Below are 22,782 nucleotides of genomic sequence, written 5' to 3' on the forward strand. Positions count from 1 at the left end.
CGTGCCTGACGCATAGGGAAGCACTCACTACCTAGCGATTACAGCTGTTAGGTTTTAACCTTAGGGACAGGATTACGCCTGGTTTACCTTTGTACTCTCCACTTTTCCAGCACAGATCTGTACGGTAGAATTGGATTCAGCCTGGGGATTCTAGTTCCCCCCGGGTTGGGGCGCTCAGGGGATGCTCTCTCCAGGCGCCCCCATGAGCTGGTTTTCCAGGGACGGCGATCTGAACGCTATCTCTGCCTGTCCGCACCCTGAGCAGATCCGACAGGCCTCAGCCATACTGTCCCAGGCCTGGGTCCTCACCCTCCACTTACCTGTCAGCGCTGAGGATGGGGCTGCTGGTGGAGAGGGGGCTGGGAGACACAAAGGAGCCGCCCAAGGTCCCATTCCTCAGGGGTGTGTCGTGGCCATAGGCCTGGGCAGCTGGGGCGCTAAAGCTCTTAGGCTCGGGGTCCTGAGCTCGGGGCCCGGCCACCGCTGTCCGCACCACCGACTCGACATAGCTCCGGGGCTCTGGAAGGGGCAAGGAGACAGAGACTGAGCAAGGGTCACCAGGGTGCAATGTGGACCCCGTTCAACCTGCCAGGGAACCCACTTCTCCGGTGTCCAGCCTGTGAGAACAGCCCCAAAAGGAGGGCCAAGCACAGAAAGGGCAGCTCGGGGGCTCCTGCCCTCCCATGCCACCCCAGTGACTTAGAGACGCTGCAGGAGCCCCACAGAACCTTCTCACGGCCTCGCGAGGAGCTCTCCGGAAACGGACCCCAGCTCTGCCTCTGAATGCGGCCATCACAGAACCTTCCCTCCCGCAGCTAGGATGCCCGTCCACAGCTGGCACCCCCTTCAGCTGCTTCTTTCCCTTGAAGGCCCCGCCTCCCAGCCCCCCCCCAGGTCCTTCCAAGTACCCCAGGCTCTGCCGGAGCGGAGCCGAGGCTCTGTGGATCTAGAGCTCTGCCGGAGCCGGAGCCGGAGCCGAGGCTCTGTGGATCTAGAGCTCTGCCGGAGCCGGAGCCGAGGCTCTGTGGATCTAGAGCTCTGCCGGAGCCGGAGCCGAGGCTCTGTGGATCTAGAGCTCTGCTGGAGCCCGAGCCGAGGCTCTGTGGATCTAGAGCTCTGCCGGAGCCAGAGCCGAGGCTCTGTGGATCTAGAGCTCCGGCTGGAGCCGGAGCCAGAGCCGAGGCTCTGTGGATCTAGAGCTCTGCCAGAGCCAGAGCCGAGGCTCTGTGGATCTAGAGCTCTGCCGGAGCCGGAGCCGAGGCTCTGTGGATCTAGAGCTCTGCCAGAGCCGGAGCCGAGGCTCTGTGGATCTAGAGCTCTGCCGGAGCCGAGGCTCTGTGGATCTAGAGCTCTGCCGGAGCCGGAGCCGAGGCTCTATGGATCTAGAGCTCTGCCGGAGCCGAGGCTCTGTGGATCTAGAGCTCCGGCCGGCCTTGCCCCGTCTCAGGACGGCACCGCTGTTTACACAGGCTTTGCCCCACACCCAGGACCCAGAAGCAGGCTTGCTGGCCTCACAACCATCCTGTGCTGATGAGTCATGCCCAGCCCCTTCGTGCCAAGACACACACCCCTGCCTGGCACACTTAGCATTCCTCCCGAGACTGATACCACGATCCCCACTGGTGTTCAGAATACCTTAAGCAGAGGGGGTGGGGGGACAGGCACCAGAAAGGCCATGTCACAGACGAGGAGCCTGAGGCCTGGAGAGGGAAACGACTGGAGGCCCAGCCACGACTTGTGCAATGCCCCCCCCGCAAGGCCAGCCCCAAACTAAACAGGGAGAAGCAGCAAGGTGCCCTGGGCTTCTCCAGGGACATGATGAGGGATGGATGACGTTCCTGCCATCTCCAAACCTGACACCAGTCCCATCTTGCTCAGGAGGGACATGACTGAGCACAGAGCCAACTCTGCCCTAATTAGGGCACCTGCTGAGACCAGCCTGGGAAACTGCAGACCCGGTGCTGTGCGGGCCGGTGCTGTGCGGACCGGGCCAGGCCCCAGAGACTTGTCGGCCAGGACTGTGCTGGTCGCTGAGTCGGAGAACAGCTCCCTCCCCGTGGCCCAAGGGAAAGCTTCCTTCGGAAGGAGCCTGACAATACAGGGTAGGGCACAGCCTCTTGAGTGTGGCTTATGAAGTGACCTCAAGGTGTGACATCCTGCACCCAGGCCAGGAGGCTTGTGGACACAGGAAGAGGATGGCTTTCCGGACGCAGCCCTCTACAGAGATCTGGGCGTTCTGTGTGCAGCCCCAGCCAGAGGCCAGCAGTCTGTCCCAGTCTTTCCAGAGTTCCCTCCAACCAACAGCAGCGACAGGGGGTGGGGAGAGGGCTGGAGGCCTGCAAAGGGACAGCTCAGAACAGTTTCTTCCAGGTACGGGGTACAGGATGGGGGAGCACCTGCCACCTTGGCCTCCTCAAGGGCCCCTTCCACAGCCCAGGCCACCCACCCACCTCACAGAGGCCACAGACCACATCCTTTCCAAGGCGTTGGTTCTGAGCCGCCTGTGCCCAAGGCCCTCCTGGGACCAGGAGATGCTACAGAGACTCTCTGAGCCGACCCAGGCCCACTTTCTTGTCAAGGACCTGATAGTGTATATTTGTGGGCGGGCTGGACAGTCCGTGTCACCACTCCACGGGGCCGCCCTGGTGGTGCGAAGGCAGCCAGAGGCAACAGAACCTAAACAAATGAACGCGTCAGGGTCACAAGAAAACTGTCCTTAGAAAAATAGGTGGTGGACCAGACTTGACCAAGTCTGCTGATCTCTGATCTAAGCCATCTCCTCCACCCAGAGAGGTGGAGCAATTTGTCCCAGAACACAGAGCCAATCAGTGGTCTCCTGATTCTCAATGCTGGCTCAGGGGGGCCTACAGGGGGGCCACCCAGAGGGGGCTGCTACCCCGAACTCCAGCCCATCGCCCAGAGAAGAGCCAGCACACAGGGCTATTCATAATGATAAAAATAGCAAACAGTTATATGAGGAAAGCAGGTTTTGGAAAGTATAAGAATCCTGCCCAGGTCACACGGGAGCAAGTGGCAAGATCGGCCCAGGGAACCAGGTGGGCTGGCCCGGTGCCTGCTCCCTGGGCCACTGCACACACACACAGCCAGCTGAAAATTGGGGAGCTAATATGTCAGTGTGTCTTTAGTCTTGGGGGGCTGGCACCAGGCTCTGGGGTAACCCAGCTTGGCAGAGGAGGGCCTCACACCCACAGAAATGGTCATCGAGACCCAAGGCCAGGGCCTACCCTCTCAGCCTGCCCCTCGCTGCCTGGGGTCAGTCTCTCTGAAAATTCCTCCTGAACCCTTCCAGGCTCTCAGGCTCACCGGGGTCCCTACAGCCCTCAGCACCCCCTCTTTCCCACCCAGAGATGGCCAGGGGATCCGTCCCCCACCCCTGTGCAGTGCCTGGTACCTACTAGGCCTCGACGTGTGTCTGTCCCACCAGCTAGCAGATGCACGATCCGTGCGCCCAGCCCCACCCTGACGCAGGTGTGTGATCAGAGGCGCGTGTTCATTTTTCTCACTCCCTGGAACTCTTGCTGGCCACAGAAGTGCCCGCCAACACCCACCTGGGTGAGCCCTGAAGCCGGAGCCCTTCTCCCACAGCGGGGTCCTCCTGACCCAGGCCGACGGGGGCGAAGCCCTTTGCCCAATCTCCGCTCCTCACAAACCCAAAGCAGGAGCGACTTGGGGAAGTTATCTAGTGTTCTGAGTTCATCTCCAAAACTATTCAAAACCAACCTTTTAGGCCCAAAACTCAGTTTTCCCCAGTTTTCAGAACAAGCCTTCTATATTAAAAATGCTTCCTTTTCCTGTCAATTCCTCTCCCCCCCTCCCTGCACCTCAGTACAATGTACAACTTGTGGGCTCTCTTTCTTTCGCTTGCTGGACGGGTGACCTGGGACAGGCTGCTGAACCTTTCCTGGGACTCAGTTTCCTCATCTGTAAAATGGGAGTGAGAAGACCCACCTGCCCAGCCAGGATCAGGTGATAAAGAGATGAGAAAGTTCCTTCTAATTCTTCCTTGCTGACTCCCATTAGGTGTTTACAAGCAGCCCCACCGTTGCCCGCCTGTGCCCCAGCCAGGCCTGTGCCCGCCCCTCTCCACCCTCTCTCCTGCCGTCTCCTTCCTGTCCTCCAATCCTGGAGCGGCTGCACCCAGAGGCAACAGGGTTGGGCAGGGGGGGAGAGGTGGGGCCGGGGAGGGTGCTTCATGTAGAACATTCCAGAAGCCCAAACCCATTCCAAGTGGCTGTTGGCAGCTGAAAGCAGCTGGGAGCCCAAGAGTGAGTCGGCCCCACCAGGCTGGAGACGCTGATGCCTCTTCGCCCACACCCTAAAGTGCATGTTCTGCCTCCCAGGAGAGCCTCTTCGCCTGGAGAGAAGGGGCCCACCCACTCCAAGTAAATAAAGACATGTGGGGGAAGGACAGGGGGGAGGTACAGAGACCCCGAGTCCCAATCCAGGAGCTCAAAAGGCAGGATTTTGTACCTTTTTGGGGCCACATGCCACGCCTCTGAGCTCTCATTATGCCCTGTCCCTACCCTGCTCAGCACTCTCCCTCGTGCTGAAGTGTCTGTGGGCATCTCTGTCCTCACCAGGCTCTGTCTCTCATCTTTATACCTCCAGTTCCTAGGACAGGGCCTGGCACATAGTAGGTGCTCAATAAATCTGCATCACACAGCACTACCCTAAGATCCCAGAGGAGGAGAAAGAATCTGAGGAGGGGGTATTTCCAGGCCCGTGTGTCTTCCTTTATGCCCAGATGGTCCCATCTCACCCTGTGGACAAACAGAACCTGACCTGAGCGTCCCTGTTCCCATTCCTCCCTGTGTCCCTGGGTAGATATTCTTGATGTTAGCCTCACATTGTTATTGCTGCAAGTTTTCTTCCTTCCCCTTCCTTCATGAAGAAGAGTGTCCAGTCCTCGTGCCCGGGAAAGTTACTGTTTATGTTCAGAGGTTGTGCCCAGTGCAGGATCTGACTGTGTGGACCTAAATAAGTCATTTAACAGCCCTAAACGTCATCTCCTCATCTGTAAAATGGGGTTGCTAGCACCTTTTTCTCAGTGCTTCTGCGATTATCCAAAAAGATGTGATGATAACCCCACCTGGCCCTACCCCTGCCCAGTGGACCTCACTCTGTACCATATTCCCCCTTGAGCCCCCTTGTTCCAGCTTCCAGCTCCCCCTTGCTCTCAGCCTCACTAACTTTGTAGTTCCTAAAAACAAAAACAAAAACAAAACAAACCCCATGCTGTTGACTCCCACCTCAGGGCCTTTGCACATGCCATTTTCCTCTACATGGAATGCTCTCCTCTCATCCCAGTTTCACCAACTTAATGTCACTCACTTTCACACCCACTTTATCAACCAAAGTCAGGGCCTTTGCCATAAGGTCTCATAAACTGTCTCCCTTTCCCTGCGGAGCCCTTATTTCAATGTGTAATTCCGAGCAATCATTTAATTCTGGCTCCTATTCATGCACATGCTCCATGAGATTAGGAACAATGCAACTGCTTATCATTACATCCCCAGAGCCTGGCAGAACGCCCATCACATAGTAGGCACACGAAATATTTATTGACTAAATGAACCAATCAATGACAGAATAAATTAACCTAATGCATTTAGCGTGGCACCTTCAACAGACCAGAGCCCCTAAAGTCTTCTTTTCCCTGGCTGAGTAATTCTGCCTCTGACCATTTTAATCTCACAGGCATTTTTTTTTTAAGTTTTCTATCAAAGTGTCAGCAGGGAAAGCAAGCAGAGCTTCAGAGGGTCAGCAAAGAATGTGCTCTGGTCTGACCAGGAGGTAGCCATGAGTCAGGAAAAATGAAACGGCCGGCCCACAGCCTAGCTCCCTGCCCCTAACCCGCCCCCACTCCCCAGGCCACGACAGCAATTCCGACCCCCACGCTGGAATCCCAGGGCACCGTGCCTGGAGGCAGGAGGAGGGCTTTGAAATGGCCACTTGACTAGGAGACAGGAGATCATTCCACTCTCAGCCCCGCTGCCACCTAACTGTGACCTTGGGCAGATGGTCCGGCCCTCACCCCACAGACTTGGGCAGATGGTCCGGCCCTCACCCCACAAACATGACCTCGGCTCCACAGCTGTGAAGAGGATGGGCGTGGCAGAGCTGACCCCTAAGGACCTTCCCCTCCTAACTCTGTGGCTTGAGGATAGATGGAGGCGGGTGGGAGGACTCGGGACCTTGGGGACTGAGATGTGCCTGTGCCATGGGCAGGCCTCAGCTCAGTTCTGCAGATACTCCTCAGAAGGGCCACCCCAAAGTGGGCAACGGCCAGGGCCTGTCGGCCTGTGGGGTCATCTCCCCCAGACCTTCCCACTGGAGAGGGCTGGAGGTTCCAGCCGTCTGCTGAGGTCAGCAACCACAGGGAGAGCGTGGGTGAGCATCTGAAACACGCGAGCACTGGCTCCAGGCCCCCGCGTACTCGAGACTCCTTTCCCAGCGTCCCTGTCCTGTTGGGAACCGGCAGCCAGGACCAGGCTGCAGCTCACCCCGCTCTGGGCTTGTTGCTGGGGTGCCTTGTTCTGCAACCCCCAGGCATCCTGGTGTGGCTGCCCGAACTCTGGCTGGAAGTGGGCAGAGCTTAACGGAAGCTCCAGCCATCTCCCTGGGGGATGGCAGATTCAGAGAGGCACAGCCCGTGTCTGCTGTGGGGGCGGACTGTCACGATGGCCAGCGCAATGGAAAGCAGAGGGGGGCTTAAGAAGACCAGATGGAGCCTTTAAAGAAAGCAGGCTACACGGACCTAGGGTCCAGGTGCAAAGTCAGAACATCTAACATGTCAGAGCTGGAAGGTGCTTCAACACCCACCTCATCTAAGCCCTCCTGGCGGAGACGGCCTGAATCGGACCAGATGCCACAGAGTCCCACACCTGCCCCTCAGGCTGGCACCCCCTTCATTTCACCTGCTGCTGAGTCATCGTCTGAACTCTGTCGTTAATAAGTTAAAGGTTTTCAACCAGATTGCATCCCCTTTCTGTTTCTCCGTGTACAATGTGGAGTTCATCTAAATTAAGGGTTAAGCTGAGTCACAGACATACTAACTCCTTGTAACTGTCAAAATTATGTGCCTGATGTCCAGATGCATCCGGGTGGGCCTGTAGTGTTTCTGAAACCCCCTAAGGCATCGACATCCCAGAAAAACAGACCTCCTGCTGTCTGTGTTAATAGGGAAGAGCTTCAAGAAATCAGCTCATGGCTCTAAGACAGTGGTCCGACAGGGGTGACTGTCTCCCTCAAGGATGCTTGCAATGTTGGAGACATTTTGATTGTCATGCTACTGACATGCAGCAGGCGGAGGCCAGGAACTGCTGCTACACATTCTACGACGCACAGGACAGCCCCACAACTAACAACTGTCCGGCCCCAAATGTCAGTAGCGCGAAGGTAGGGAACCCTGCTCTGAGCTCTGTGCAGGCTTCACACCCAAGAAATGGAATAATAAGCCCCTGGCCCCCCACAGGGCTTGCTGCACCCCCAGGCCAGCTGGCGGCAATGCCCCTGGAGTTGGCGGCAGCAGGAGGTGCGTGCCGTCAGCAAGTTGGCACCGCACTGGCACCGGGCCACTGGCTGTGCCTGGACCCACACTACGAGCTCCTCAGTCAGGACTCAAACGGTTTCTAGGATGACAGGGCTTCACCAGTGGGCAGAGACCGGGGGGGGGGGGCTGTGTGCCCGGTCACTCGGGACATGGTCAGCAAAGACAGCTGCCCCCAGCCAGCCAGATCAAGCTCTGTGTGAAGAGCCATTCCCAGACCCCGAACAGCGGGAAGCGCCACACAGCAAGCCAGCACTTACCTTCGGACAGCTCTGCCGCCTCCTTCCCCTCATCCTCCTCTGAGGGAAGATGAGGGAAGATGGAGGAAAGAGAGGCGGGTGATGAAGAGGGAGGAGAAGGAGAGCAAAAAAGAGAGAGAAGTCAATTAGCAGAGATTACTTCTTGCAGGTGAATTTGCTGAGAAAAGGGAGGAGGGAAGGCAGGAGTGAGGCCAGGGCAGAGGTGACTCCACAGACGTGCCCCAGCGTGAGGGGTGAGGCCCACCCTGACAGGACCCCCCGGTCCCAGGGTGGGGAGGCGCTCAGGGCGCACGGTTTAAAGAGGAGCAGCCAGCCTGGCCCCCACGGCTCCGAGTCCAGGCCGGCCCCATCACAGACCCGCCCCGGGCCTTCCTCCGGCTGTGTCTCAAGCAGAACTGTGCTGGCCCCGTGAGAGGCAGCCCCCACCCCCTTCTTCCCCCAGTGACTCCGTGTCCTCGGCCATGCAGACCCCTCCTGAGTGGGAGGCTGTGCCCGGCCGTGTGTCCGCGTGGGTCACACATGCATGCCACTGCGTTCCTACCTGGCAGGATCAGTCTTCTGGTGACTAAGGAAAAGAAGCCAAGTTGGCCCCCAGAGCCCCAGCCTAGCTCTAAAACCAGAGTCTAGGGAGCAAGTTTCTGGACTCAGCCTGCTTGAAGTGGCCACTCAGGGCCCTGGACCCCATCGGAAGGGGAGGAGCTGGGAAGTGCGACGAGGCAGGAGGAGGTGTGACCGGAGTGTGAGCACGTGTGGGCATGCCCACACATGTGTGCGTACGTGTCCGCACCCACAAGTGTCTGAACACGGGCACAGGGGAGCCTGGCAGAGCTGCCCATCCCCAGGGAACAGAGGCTAGGCCTCTAATTCCCCCAGTCAGAGGACCCTGGCCGTGGCCTTGACCCCACAGATCAGTGGGAAGGAAGGCTGCAACCCCTGACCTGAGCATGGGCGCAAAGCCAGGGTGCTGGGAGGGTCTGGAGGACCCACCACCTCTGGGGCCCGCCCAGGACCACCAGTTTGACCCCCACCCAGCCTCTCCCACCGCCTCCCTTCCAGCCAGGGTCACTTACCGCCCGTGGGGTGCAGCAGGATGTCTGCTGGGTTGTGGGGTTTCAGGCCCAGAGCCGACAGGGGTGTCTTGGCCAGACCTGGAGGGGAGCGCACTGCGCCAGGAAGAGGAGAGGAGAGGAGACGGCGGTGACGGTGAGTCTCGGGAGGGAAGGCACCGGGGAGGGGGGAGGGGCAGGAAGGAGGCGACGGCGTGCTGGGGACCGCGGGCCCCAGAAGGCCCCAGACTGCTGCTCTGGCTCCACTGCCCTTTCCTACCCGGTGCTCCTCCGCCATTTAAAGGGTAAAGTGAGGCAGGGTGTGGTGTCCTTGTCCTGGCCCTGAGAAAATCCTTTCTTTCCCTAGGCCCTTAGTTTCTTCACTACGGTGCCCTCACACGCCATGGTTTACATCAGGGGTCCCCAAACTACGGCCCACGGGCCACATGCGGCCCCCTGAGGCCATTTATCCGGCCCCCACCGCACTTCCGGAAGGGGCACCTCTTTCATTGGTGGTCAGTGAGAGGAGCATAGTTCCCATTGAAATACTGGTCAGTTTGTTGACTTAAATTTACTTGTTCTTTATTTTAAATATTGTATTTGTTCCCGTTTTGTTTTTTTACTTAAAAATAAGATATGTGCAGTGCGCATAGGGATTTGTTCATAGTTTTTTTTATACTCCGGCCCTCCAACGGTCTGAAGGACAGAGAATTGGCCCCCTATGTAAAAAGTTTGGAGACCCCTGGTTTACATTTTACAACATCCATGCAGGTTTCTTCGGCTAGCTCTGACTTTCTCATAGAGCATTCCCTCTCCCTTCCAGCTCCCCCTCTCCCTACACACACACACACAGTCTCTCTAAACCAGGCACTCAGACGGACTTAGAGGAGAACAGAGGAAAATGGAGCACCCAGAGAGCACATCCTGTAAAGGACAGACAGAGGAGAAGGGAGCAGCGGAACCGTGCCAACCTGTGAACCCAGGCCAGTCGCGGCCAGAGGCCTTTGACTCCCAGCCAGGCAGGTCCCTTACAAACCTCAGGAAGAGAAAATTCCTCAGCATGGGGCTCTCCGGGCCCCCCGCTGCCCAAACCTCACTGTTCTAGAGGAGGGAGAAGTCCAGTGGCCACAAGCCTTGAGCAAGAGCACCAATGCCCTGCGCAAACCCCAGGTCCCTCCAAGCCACCTGTCCAGGTTAGAAGTGTCACATAGCACGCAAGGTCAGAAAGGGTTGTCATGCTTTGTCACACCGGCCAGGGAAGAGGCCAGACTCTGAGCTGATCGACAGAGAGATTGTTCCATTCAGTCACGAGGTTTTTCAACGGCGGCTGCCATGTATCCCAGCTGACCTCCAAGGACAGGTAAGAAAATGAGCTCTGTGTCTCCTATCGCGGCCATCAGGAGCCTGCAGAGGCCATGGGCTTGGAGGACACGCAGCCACACAGACCCGCCAGAGGCTGCCTGCCCGCACCGGCGGCCTCCACAGTCTAGTGTGGCCCTCAGTTTTCCAGGACCCCCCCATACACAGTAGCTCTGGGACCCTCCCTGGTCCCATCTCCCTTCTCCAGAGGACAGTGAGACAGATGGAAAACTAACATAATACAATCTCTAACGCAAATAACCTCTATAACTTATTTGTGAATGCAGGTGTGTACGCAGGTGTCTGTGAGAACAGTGAGACCCCACAGGCTCCAGCGGGCACAGCAGAGGGGACAATTGTGTACAAACACACACATCCGGGCATTGCCTAGGCCCAGGCCTGGTGCCTGTCTGTGCCTCCCTCTTCCTTCACACACAACAGACACTTATCACCCACTTATTAAAGCTTGTCACACAAATGAATTTCAGTGTAATAAATTACGGAAGAATGAGCCAACCTCACAGGCCACGGTCCATGGAATGACCACGAGGCTCTCCAGCCCCCTGGTACGGGAGGTGTCTCTCGGTCCCCCTCACACCTCCAGCTCCCTACTCGTGCATGCCTCCGTCCCCAGCCTCTGGCCCTTCTCTGCAGCAGACGAGTGGGCGGCCCTGAGGCCGGGCAAGACCTTTGCTTCCAGCTGAATTCCTCACATTTCTCCGCCTCTGCCCTCTCTCCCAGCCCTGCGCATGGATGAAACCTCTGACTTATCCTGCCTCCCTCCCCGCCCCACCCCCCGGGGCATCCAGGGCTGACCCAGGGGAGAAAGAGAAGAACAGGAACAGGAACAAGTGGCAAAACCCAACCCAAGCTCAGCCTACATGGCTTCCGTCCCAAACAGGGTGACGGCCAAGATCTTGGCTGTTTGGACCGACCGGGAATCAGAGTAGGTGCGAAGGTAAAGGATAAAACCAGGGAGAAAGATTCCATGGAGTCATAAAAGGCCACAGAGCTGTCCCTGGAGCAGACTGCCGGGGGCTGGTACTGTCCAACATGGTGGCGGCCAGGAGCCACACGCGGCTGTTGAGAACCCGCCATGTGGCCCGTCTGACCTGAGAGCTGTAACATACACGGATTCCAGAGATTTGAGGTGAAACACAAACTATCTCAAAATATCAATACGTATTGAATTGATGATATTTTAGATCTTTGAGGTTAAATACAACCTATTATTAAAATTAGTTTCACCAACTTCTTTTTACATTTTTTTAAGATTGAAAAATATTGCATTAATACATTCACATTGATTTACCTATTGAAATGATAGTATTTTGGATATTTGGAGTTAAATAAAAAAACATCGTTTAATTTAATTTCTCCAATTTCCTGCTATGTTCTTTTTTTAAAAATTTTCCATTGATTTGAGAGGAAAGGAGAGAGAGAGAGAGAGAGAGAGAGAGAAGCATCAACTCGTTCCTACTTAGTTACTTCATTTAGTTGTGCACTCATTGGTTGCTTCTCATATGTGCCCTGACCGGGATGGAACCCACAACCTCAGCGCAGCCAGGACGGCTCTCTGTCCCCTGAACTCCTCGGCCAGAGCTTCCTGCTATGTTTTTCATGTGGCTACTAAAAATGTTTAAATAACAAGCATGGCTCACGTCATATTTCCATTGGACAGCACTGCTCTAAGGAGAGCCACGGCCTCCGGTCACAATGGCCGCCTCCTGCGTGCCTGAGACGGGGCAGCCAGCACGAGTTCTGCTGGAACAAGGGCCAGGTTCTGGCGCCACAGTCCTTCCGCGGAACAGGCAGTCACCGGGAGACGGCCCGGCCAGGCCCAGCTCTCCTCCTCACACTCCTCCCCCCTCGCCAGGGCAAATGCACAGACAGCTCGGGCCTGGCCCAGCCAACCCAGTCCCAGAGCAGTCCCAGTCTCTCCCTCCTCTGCCGACCCAGGCGCCCCGTGGGGACCCTGAGTCCTCCGCAGCCTGGTATGGTTTCTGCACTGCTTTCCCAGGAAGGGCTTCTCCCAGCTCCTCTGCGTGTCTCCTCTACCAAAGAAAGGGCAATGTCCGCCTGACCAGGCGATGGCGCAGTGGATAGAGCGTCAGACTGGGATGCAGAGGACCCAGGTTCGAGACCCCGAGCTCGCCAGCTTGAGCGCGGGCTCATCTGGTTTGAGCAAAAAAGCCCACCAACTTGAACCCAAGGTTGCTGGCTCCAGCAAGGCGTTACTCGGTCTGCTGAAGGCCCGCGGTCAAGGCACATATGAGAAAGCAATCAATGAACAACTAGGGTGTTGCAACGTGCAATGAAAAACTAATGATTGATGCTTCTCATCTCTCTCTGTTCCTGTCTGTCTGTCCCTATCTATCCCTCTCTCTGACTTACTCTCTGTCTCTGTAAAAAATAAATAAAATTAAAAAAAAAAAAAAGAAAGAAAAGAAAGGGCACTGTCCCACTCCTGCGCTCATCTGGGTCTTCTCCTTGGGTGCCCTTTGGGGATCTGCCTCCCCAGTAACTCCACACGGGGGTACAGACTAGACGCTCCTGCCTGAAGGCCAAGGGTGGGCGAGACAGGGACCCGGCCAGCCTGAGCACGCTGGGCCCTTCTGTCCTTGAGGGAAGCCAACTGAGGTGCCCGGATGCACACAGAAAAGGGCATAGGAGGCAAGAAGGTCAAGGGGTGTCTCAGAGACACACAAGCAAGTCACAAAGGGTCACTTTAGGGTAGGGGATGTTTTGTACGCAGGATGTGAAGACTGTCAGCCACGAGGAAAAGTCCACATCGTGGAGCCCAGGGCCCCAGTCAGTCAGGGGGATCCTAAGACTTCGCTGCTGCATTCTCAGACGTGGGAGTGTGGACAACAGAAGTGGGGGGTGGCGGGTGAGGAGAAACAAGCCATAAGATGACAGGAGGCAGACTGTGCCTCTGCACAACTTTGCCAGCACCCCTGCCCCCAAACCTGGGGTGCTTACACAGGCAGGGGCCGAGAGAGGGGCCTGAGCGGACACAAGGAAGACAGGCTTAGTGGGGAGCGCTTACCCCCACTGGGCGGCGGGCTGGTTGGAGAGGCTCCCTCTATCTCCTCGAAGGCCTCCTTGTAGCTGTGCAGGTGGGACTGCAGGAGAAAAACACGGGGAGGAAAGGGCTCCACTGGTGACCGTGACCTTGACAGGAAGCATTTCCCAACTAACCAGCCCACAAAGCCCCTCGCCAGCCTTGCCACCCACCCCTGCCCAGGTGAACACAGAGGTCAGAGGCAGATGTTGCCCATCCATGGCCCCAGCAACTCCTTGTAGCCAAGAGAATGGAAAGTGGCTATTTTGCAACGTCATGTGCAAGGCCCAGGCAGAGTTCAGGAGCACCTGCTTTGGAAACATTTCAGAATAGGGCCAAGGAGAGGAGTCTGGGGGCAGGAGACTCAAGTTCTGGCAGGAGGCAGGAGAGAAAAGATCCAAAAGCCATTCATGTCCAGAATAACTCAGCCCGGGTTTTATCAGACACGGACTACTCGCCTCAGAATCGTCTAGAGTGCCTGTTCAGAATGCAGATTCCCGGGCCCCTCCCAGAGCTAGCATGTGGGATCTCTGGAGGTGCAACTGGGGAATCTACATTTTAACAAACTCCTGGTGATTGTTACACACGCCGAAATTTAAGACCTGCTGCCTCAAACCACTGAAATGTCTCAGAAGTGCAAACATTTTAGCATTGAAATTAGATCTCTGGAGCAAATCCTATACTTAGAAAGGGCTCAAAAACACTTTGTCATACTCTATGAATCTGGTTTGAAGTTTACAGACTGAGGGCCCCCGGGTCAGCCCAGGATCCTTCCCACCCTGCTCAGAGCACTCTCTGGGAGTCAAGAAGGGAATCAATCCCAATGTTAATGGAAGATGTGAGGATATAAAAGCTATTTTAGGGAAGGCAATGAGCTCCAGATTCCACATGCCAGAGCCCTAGGTGAGGACGTGGGGAGGAAAAATTACAGGTCAGTGCCACCCGGTTGACCACCATGTTCCTGGGGCATTCCGATAGGCTCTGACACCCTCTGTGGCCCTAGGATGTGGCCCGAAGACTCACCTCTTTGGGCCGCCCTCCGGGATTGAGAGCGATGGTGAGAGCCAGCTCTGGGGACACACACTGGACAGGGGAGCGAACCCCGGGGCTCCGGGGGGACGAGGGCTCTGGAGACTGATTCTCATACTGTCCGTCGCTGGCCGCCCGCCTCCGGAGAGGGGCTGGGGGCTCCGCGGGTTGCTTCTCCCGAGCCTGCACCCCTGGAAGGAATGGCAGGCAGAGGGGGCCATGAGCATCGTGTACGAGAAAGGATCGATAGGGCCTAACTTCCCCAGAGAAGACAGTGCAAGCTCAGGGGCCATGCTGGAGCTGGGTCTGTCTCCCCTCTGCACCTCCCCCCCCCCCCCCGTCTCCCTCTGCCCACAGCCTGGGCTTTTCTGCAGGGTGGGGGACCTGCTTAGGTTGGGCTGGCCTTCACTAGGAATCTACTCCGCACAGGGTTGGGGCCCAGAGCACAAAGGACTGATACAAGAAACAGATGTCAACTCCTTCCAAGGCCTGGAGGCAGAGGGCCAGGGCTTCCAGGCAAATGAGGGAAGGTGGAGGGAGGAGAGACAGTCTCCAAGGCGACTGATCAACCAACAAGCAACATCAGGCCCATGGGGAAGAACTTTTGGAAAGAGCGAATAATGCATCATCTTGCAAATGGTGCTCCCAAAAAGGAACAAAGAAATGACTAAGTCTTATTATAAAGTCCCCAGCCTCAACCGGCCCCTGGATTCTTGCTGACCTTCTCTGGGGTTCCCCAACTTCATCCAGTGAACCTCTGAAACCTCTTACCAACTTCCCTTATGCCAGTCCTTAGCTACCCACCCCTTTTCTTGCCCCAGTGAAGGTCTAGGTTCCTACCCGGCCCCTGCCAGCAGAACAGCAGGCAAAGAGCTGGAGTCATGAGCACCATCTGCTTTTTTTGTACTTCCTCCCCTTCCACAGGCCGGGGATGCTAACCCCACCCTCCTTCCTTCCCACTCCCTCTTCCCACAGCTGGCCGAGGCACGGAACCCATTGCCTCACTGAGCTGGCTCCAGAATCCTAGAAAACTTACCCCCCACCCCGCCCCAGGTCCCAGAGGCCAAGACCCAGCCTGAGAACAGGCTCCCGGTCCTGATTATCGCGTGCCAGGAAGTCCTCAGCCCTGCCTTCACCACCACCCAACAGCAGGTCAGGGGAGAGAAGGTGATGGGACTTACCAGAGGTCACATGGGATTGAGACCCTAGCCACACAGCCTCAGGCCAGCACACCTGGGAACACTGTCCCGTGGCGCACGCAAGCACGCACGCACACACACACACACACACACACACACACACAGACACGCACACAGTGCTGGTCCCTCAGAATGTGCCAGTGCAGCCAAGCAGAAACCAGCCTCCTTCAGGCGGAATCATCTGCCCTCCAGAGTGGGGTCTGCACACCCCGGGCGGCCTCCCAGCTCCCGTCTGGCATGGTCGCTGAGGCTGCCATGAGCAGCACATGCTGGGAAGCCTTCCTACTCGTCATGAACAGCAGGCTGCTGGCTGCCAAGTCTAGAGACGGGCTCACACACACACGCACACATACAGACCCGCTCCGCAAGACACACACTCAGACTCTCCTGTAATCAGAGGCCCCGTCTGGAGAGTGGCCCGACTGGCACACGCATGGGCAAATGCAGAAGGTACCCGCTAGCTAGTGTTTCGCGTCTCCACTCGGAACTATTCATTATTGAGAGGCAGCCTGTTTGCCATCCCAACTGAGAGGAAGGAGCCCAAGTGGGGATTGTAATCTGGACTCACACACTGGTCCTCTCACAGCAAATAAGCCCTTAGCTTTGAAGTGCCCTGACTTTCAGAATAGAAAATTGGGGGTCGCATCGTCCTAACCAGGGGCTAGATGAAAGACGGGGTGCGTGTCTGAAAGTCTTGAGCAGCGCACAGGGACTCTACCCCTAGTCCCAGGCTCCAGCCCGCAGAGACTCCGCTGCACCTCCCACCGGGCCTGCTGGTGCCCCTGCCTTAGGCCACGCCTCTCCCTCTGCCAACAAGCCCCCTGCCCCTCGGCCCTCCTGGGCAGCTTGGTCCAGAACTACTGCTAGTTTCATTCCTGGCAAGAACATTAGAGAAACAGACATAGCCATTGATTTTCTAATAATAATTGTGACAAAGGAGGCCCATTCGGGAAAGGCTCTTGGGGTTTGGAACCAAGTCCAGCCCCAAGGTTAACAGCAATGCATTAGGGTTGGTTTTAGTTCCGGCGGGCCCAGCCCGGCAGCCTCTTTCTGGCAGCTTCCTGTGCCTTGGCGAGGGGTGGCCAGTCTCCCTGGGCAAGATCTGATGCCCGCCCTTGAAAGTGGGTCTGTTCGAGGACCAGAATCTCCCAGAAGAACAGAGAACATCCTGCCCGGTGTGCCCAGAACACCCTCCGTGTTCAGTGCCACCGCTGGTTGCAGTGCCTGGAGGGGAGGCTGACTGCTGGAGGGACTTCCCAGGCGTGGAGGACGGGAGGTCCCGGCAGAGGGCTGCAGGACCTGGAACAGCCGTCTCACCGCCTCGGGTCCCCTCTGCACAGCCACCAGACTGGCACACGGGGACGTGGTCTGGAGGCAGGGGGAGAGGCAGAATGGCCTCCAGAGAGCTCGGGCGCTGCAGGGGCGCCTCCCTCTGCAGAAGGGGGAAGACCCCGCATTCCGCTCCCACGGGACAGACAGCCCCTCCCCCCACAGAGCGCCCCGCGGCACCAGTGGCCAGCCAGGGCCTCTCGCATTCTGAGAACACAGTGTCTCACTGTTGTCCCCCTTGGCAGGCCCAGATCTGCCCCTCAGAGCTTGGAGAGCCATGTTCCCTCCCTCTTGTCTTTCCCTACGGGAGGGGAGAGAAGAGAGCCCCATTGTTCCTCGGCCAAGCTGGGCCATCCGGACACAGGCTGACAGCCAGTGTCAGAGCGGGAACGCCCCTCCCTCATGTCCTAGAGACTGACTGATCATAGAAAGAGGCCTGCCCACCCCCCCACCTCCCGCCTCGCCTCCACCACCCTAGACCCCAGGCCTTTCTCAGTCTCTAAGTCCCATTCTCTCCCTCAGGGCCACTGTCCCTATGTACTCCACTCCCCACACACACAGGCATCGCACACATATGCGCACGTGTGCGCACACACAGCCTTCACGCAGCACGAACGGCAGGTGGTCAGGGTCGCCCTCAGCACCTCCGTAGTCGGCACCGCCCCCAAACACAGCACAGCTGGAGGAGGCTCAGGAAGGACAGGGGCAAGAAGAGGTGGTGGGGGGGCTCTGGAAAGCCTTCCCAGCACAGCCGCTGAGCAGCCCCAGCAGCACGAGGGGTGGGTGCCCTCCGGTCGTAAGTGTCCTCCGGATAATAACGCGCTACATTCAGAAGCCCGCGGTCGTCCTCCGAGGGCTGCTCACACACCGTGGGCCCCGGGCTTCCCCGCCACCTGCAGGACAGTGGGCGCCTCAGCCCAGGGCCTGCACACGAGCTGCCAGACCTGAAGCAGGGTGCCGGCCCAGCCCCATTTCCCAGGGGGCCTCACTCTGCTCCCCAGGACGGTGCTGTGTTTGGGGGAAGCAGCTGGCTCTAAGGCTTCCCTTGCAAGCAGGCTGGATCCGCAGCACTGAATTCACTTCATCTAACGCACTCACACTCACATATGCACACACTCACACACGCTGCAATTCTGGGGGCCGTAAATACACCATTCTGGCAGGACACGGCCCAACCGCCCGTGGGTCCTATGGACAAATGACCCACCATCAGGCTTCATCGCCTCCCCCAAAACCCCAGTCTGGCCACGCCCACCCCCACAGACTCAGCTCTTCCTTCCAGCCTTCCAGTTTCCAGAAGACTGGGTTCCTCAGCTCCAGGTGGCGGGCAGGTATCCGACTGCAGGCCCGGCTCCGGAAGTGAGGGGATCCGGGAGGCCACCTGCTGGGCCAGGGCACCAGAAAGCCACACGGCGCGATCACACTAGCAGCCCCAGGGCAAGCCATGCCAGCTCCCCTCAGGACGGGCCCGCCGCCCCAGAACAGCCCATACCCCAGGCCCAGCTGAACACTGCACTCCCCACCACTGGGCCGAGGAAAAGGTGGAGGGAGAGGAGAGGAGGCAGACAGAGGCATTCTGCTAGAGCCATCTCCCCATTGTCCATGGACCAGAGGAGGGTCCAGGAAATTCCAGACACTGCCGTTGGGAGTCACTTCCCACCACCCCCTAATAAGCTTTAACTGAGACTGACCAAGGTCACAGCAAGGGGCAAGCCTGAGCACCCACCATCTTCTCCCCGACCCGGGCCTCCAGGCTCCAAGGAGCAGGGTAAGGGTGAGGTGACTCAATCCCCAGGTCCAAAAACCTATGGGTCCATTTGTCCAAGAGACCAAGGTAGACATAGTGAAGGTGGTCACAGAGGTGACCACAGTCAGACTCAGGACCACACACACCCAGGTGCTTCTGACTCTCGGCCATGGGTCCAGAGATCAGTTTCAGAATGAGGCCACGGGGCATGCTCTGTCTCCAGGGCGTGCTGTACTCAGCAGCGGACAGAGCAGCAGGAGCTGGGGTGCCCCTCATTGTCCTGTGCCTGCTGGCACAGCCTGGCTCCTGCTGAGGCCCTGGCTCTATACCCCGGGTGGTCTGGCCAGGGTGGCCAAAGAGCTGAGCTGCTGTCCTGAGCCCTCGCTGATCGCCCTCACTGCAAAAGCCTGCATGTCCACGGGGCACCTGAATGTTAGTCTAGTTACTGCAGACCCTGTGCCCAGCAGGTAAGGCCAAGGCCAGAAGCATCAGGCCTGTGTCCATGCAGAAGTGGGAGCATTCGCTCATGCAGAAGGAGGGAGGAGGGAGGAGGGAGAAGTGGGCGAGGAGGGTGGTGAGAAAAGAGTGGGGGGGGGGTGTGAAAGAGCATACCAGACAGGTAGGGAGAAGAGAACAGAAGGGCAAGAAGGGAGGAGGAAATGGAAAAATAAGGAGAGAAGAAGAAAGTGGACACAGGTTTGGAAGAAACAGCGCATCGAGAAGGAGGGGAAGAGAGAAACTGAGGGCCAAGGAGTGGTATGGGGGGAAGGAGGAGTAGAGGAACCAACCAGAAAGGGAGGAAGATCGGAGCCGGTGGAGAGGAAGGTGCCCGTGGCTGACACGCTGCCCAATGTCCCTCAATCTGGCGTTATACGCTGCCCACACCACCCCAGGGGAGCCGGCAGGGAGGGGAGGCAAGCAGGAAGGGAAGGATGACACCAGGCAGGGAAGGCACCACACCCATGGCACAGGGGACAGATGGACACAGGACACACGAAAAACGCAAGGGACGAGGCATTAAACAAGACGAAACAAAACAAAAACAAAGAGAAAATCAAGATTAGTTGGTGTTCTGCATCTGGGATCTGATGTCTGATAAGAGAGAGTGGATTCAGGATCTTTCTTCTCCAAAGAACAGACAGACCGCCTGCTGACCGGAAGGACACCATGTCCCTCTCATTTCTAACCCCAGCGTGGAGTAAGAAGGTGCAGGCCTGGGACCAGGAGCTTCCGTCCTATTGCCCCACATGTCACCTGCCCCTTGCAGTCAGCATGGCCCCATCCTGGGGCCTCTCCTCTCATGCTCACCTGCCTTATCCTAGATTTAGCTGCGACCCTGTCAGGCTGAGCCCAAAGGTCATACTCCCCAGCATCCAGGCTTCCCTCAGCCTTTGTTCTTCCGCCACACCTACCAGAGAACTCCTCTCCTGTGGGGGGAGCCACTGACAATTCCTTATTCCTGCCCGCAGCTGCTGGGCACCACTGAAAAGTGCTTAAAATGAGCCTGCCTGGATGCCCTACAAGGACTTGCTATGTCATCCTTTTACTCCCCTCGCTGACTCCCAAGCCACCCTCACACCCAGGGGCCTCCGGGTGACCAACATCACCCCGCCCTGGCTTCCAGGGAACGACGCCCTGTTGGCTGTCCTGCACACTTCACAAGCTGCTCCATTCCAGCTTCCCTGCAGCTCCTCCGGTGTCTCTGACCCTGAAGGAGCGCAGCTCCAGAACACACTCCTGGACCTCTCCTGTCCCTGTGCTCACCCCCTAGGTGACAGACAGCCTGCAGGGGCATGCTACCTGACATCCCCACACAGACGACTCTCCTTTCCCCCTGAGACCCCTGACTCAGATGTCTCACCACCTCGGATGTTTTGTGGGCATCTCAACCTAACATGGCCCAAATCACACTTCTGATAGCCCCTCTAAGCCGGCTCTTCTTACATTTGTACCCATCGCATGGAAGAGCAGCTCCATCCTCTAGTTGCTCAGGTCAAAAACCTTGACTCTTACTTCTCTCTCCACTTTCGGTCTATCTATAAATCATGATGGCTTTACCTCCAAAATATGTCTACAATCTGAGCATTTCTCACCATTGTCACAGATACCATCTTGATCAATGTCAGCAGCCTCCTCCTTCCATCCAGCCCACACTGATCCCTTTTTAGAAAAAGTCAGATAAAGTCACTCTTCTGCCCAAATTCTTCCTAAGACTTCTGACACCATAATGAGTAAAAGCCAAAGTTTTTATGATCACCTACAAGGCCCATGTTAGCGGCCCCTCATGCCCATCACCTCTCTGACTTCGTGCCCCACTACACTCCCCATATCAGGCACACTCCTGCCTCAGGGCCTTTGCACTTGCCGTTCCACCTGGCACGTCCCCTCACTGCCCAGAGAAGCCATCCCTGACCATCCTAGGTAAAGTGCAAACACCCGCCCATCCTCTGCGCCTCACTGACACTTCACTTTATCTCCACGGCACTTACCACCCCCCTGACATATTATATATGTATTTGTTTATTTGTTTCTTTTCCAATTCTGCCATGAAGGCAAAGATTTTTACTTCCTTGCTTACCACCATTTTCCCAGAATTAAGATTAGCATGTAGCACAGATTAAGGCTTCGTATTGAATGAATAATCAAATGGGCCTTGATCTCATCTTATTTCCATGATGAAATGTAAAAATAGGGTTCTCAATTCAAACTCCCAAAGCCTCGACACCACTATATCCCTGTATCTGTATCTGTCTTCTATTATTTCGTGAAGAGGTAGCTCACCTCTTGGTTGAGCCTAACTTAGCCACCTGAACTCCTCAACCTATTGACTTTCTTAGAGCTCTTACTCTATCAATTTCTTTTCTCTCATATCCTTTTCTTCTCCCTCTAACCCTCCAAATTCAACCTCTTTCTCTAAAAAACATCCTTATGGTTCCTCTATTCACACAAGGGAAGTCCTCTTTGGCTGCCATCTCTCTCCTTGTATCACAAAACCACTCAAAAGAGTAGTTGGCAGGCTGCACTCTCTCCCCACTCACCCCTCAGCCCCTCAGCCTGGCTTCCATCACCGTCACAGCTGCTGAAAATATGCCTTTGAAAACGACTGGGGCCACCTCTTTGGCAAGCACAATGCATTTTTTTCTCGTTCCTCCTCACGACCTCTCCACAGTGACATTGCTGACACCCCGCTCCTTCCCCTGGAAACCCTTTACTCTCCTGACTTCTGTGATGACCCGCTCGCTGTCCCCCTCTCCTCTCACCGCCCTGAACATCCACTCTCAGTCCCCTGCATGGCCTCCATTCCCCTGGCGGCCATTCTAACCTACGTTCTTTCTTCTCCGTGCCTTCTGACGTAGCCTTCATCTTCACCTGTGTGAGGATGCCTCCAAAATCTGTATCTCTTTCCGCTCTTTCAAACTCCAGCTCTGGATATTCAACTGCCTTCCATACATCTCTAAGAGGAGGTGCCACCATCACCTCCAACTCAGCATGTCTAACCCCGAGGTGGTCTTCTTCTTACACCAGAAATTGCTCTTCCTTTTAACTCCTGGCTCATTAATGGAACCATCATTCTATATCTGTTCATGGAGCCTCGGAATCATCTTTGATGTCTCCCCGTCCCTTACCCACTCCACCCAGTCGATTTGTAAATAATCGCTATTTGGATAGCACCCTTGGCACCCATCTCTTTCATTTCCAAGGTCAGTGGTCAAGTCAGCACCCAGTCCAGTCCCCTAACAAGCTCCTAAGTCTCTCTCATTTTGCATCATTTCTGCCCAGACTCATCAGGTACATCTTCCTAAACTACAGCTCTGATCATGGCATACTCTCCTAACTAAAATACAGCTTCCTATATTGCTAGTAGGTAAGATCCAAGCTCCTTAGCCTGGTATTTAAGATCAACCAGAGGCAGGGCCCAGGTTACCTTTCTTGACTCTCTCACACAGCCTATGTGCTCTCAATCTACTCTATTCTTCAATCATTTCCTATGCTTTTCTGTCTTCACTATGAACCTTCTCTTCAAAGGCCCCATTCACTTTCAAAATCCTACCCATTGTCCAAGGCTCTGTTTAAAATCTACACTCAACACAGAGCTCTCCAATCTCTCCAGCTGATAGTGGTATCTCCTTTTTCCTCATTCCCACAAAACTTTCTCCATATCTCTCATTATAAATTACT

The 22,782-nt window shown here is 56.4% G+C and overlaps 1 protein-coding gene across 12 annotated transcripts in view; it reads right to left on the minus strand.

The window, feature by feature from the left end:
- TNS1 (tensin 1) overlaps positions 1-22,782 on the minus strand; it is a 195,904-nt gene that overhangs the window by 22,226 nt on the left and 150,896 nt on the right. For 6 of the 12 annotated variants that reach the window (XR_010746667.1, XM_066346644.1, XM_066346651.1 and 3 more), the window contains 7 exons: positions 19,392-19,478; positions 14,323-14,519; positions 13,285-13,360; positions 8,901-8,993; positions 8,372-8,395; positions 7,831-7,869; positions 321-519 (listed from right to left, as the gene is read on the minus strand). Coding sequence is in view for 11 of the 12 variants with exons in the window: in XM_066346644.1 (XP_066202741.1) it covers positions 321-519; positions 7,831-7,869; positions 8,372-8,395; positions 8,901-8,993; positions 13,285-13,360; positions 14,323-14,519; positions 19,392-19,478 (715 nt within the window). In the remaining variant the exon portion in view is untranslated. The remainder of the gene's footprint in view (positions 1-320; positions 520-7,830; positions 7,870-8,371; positions 8,396-8,900; positions 8,994-13,284; positions 13,361-14,322; positions 14,520-19,391; positions 19,479-22,782) is intronic. The other 6 variants (XM_066346640.1, XM_066346641.1, XM_066346643.1 and 3 more) reach the window with 6 other exon arrangements.

Source organism: Saccopteryx leptura, chromosome 7, assembly GCF_036850995.1.
Source record: "Saccopteryx leptura isolate mSacLep1 chromosome 7, mSacLep1_pri_phased_curated, whole genome shotgun sequence".
Lineage (NCBI taxonomy): Eukaryota > Metazoa > Chordata > Mammalia > Chiroptera > Emballonuridae > Saccopteryx > Saccopteryx leptura.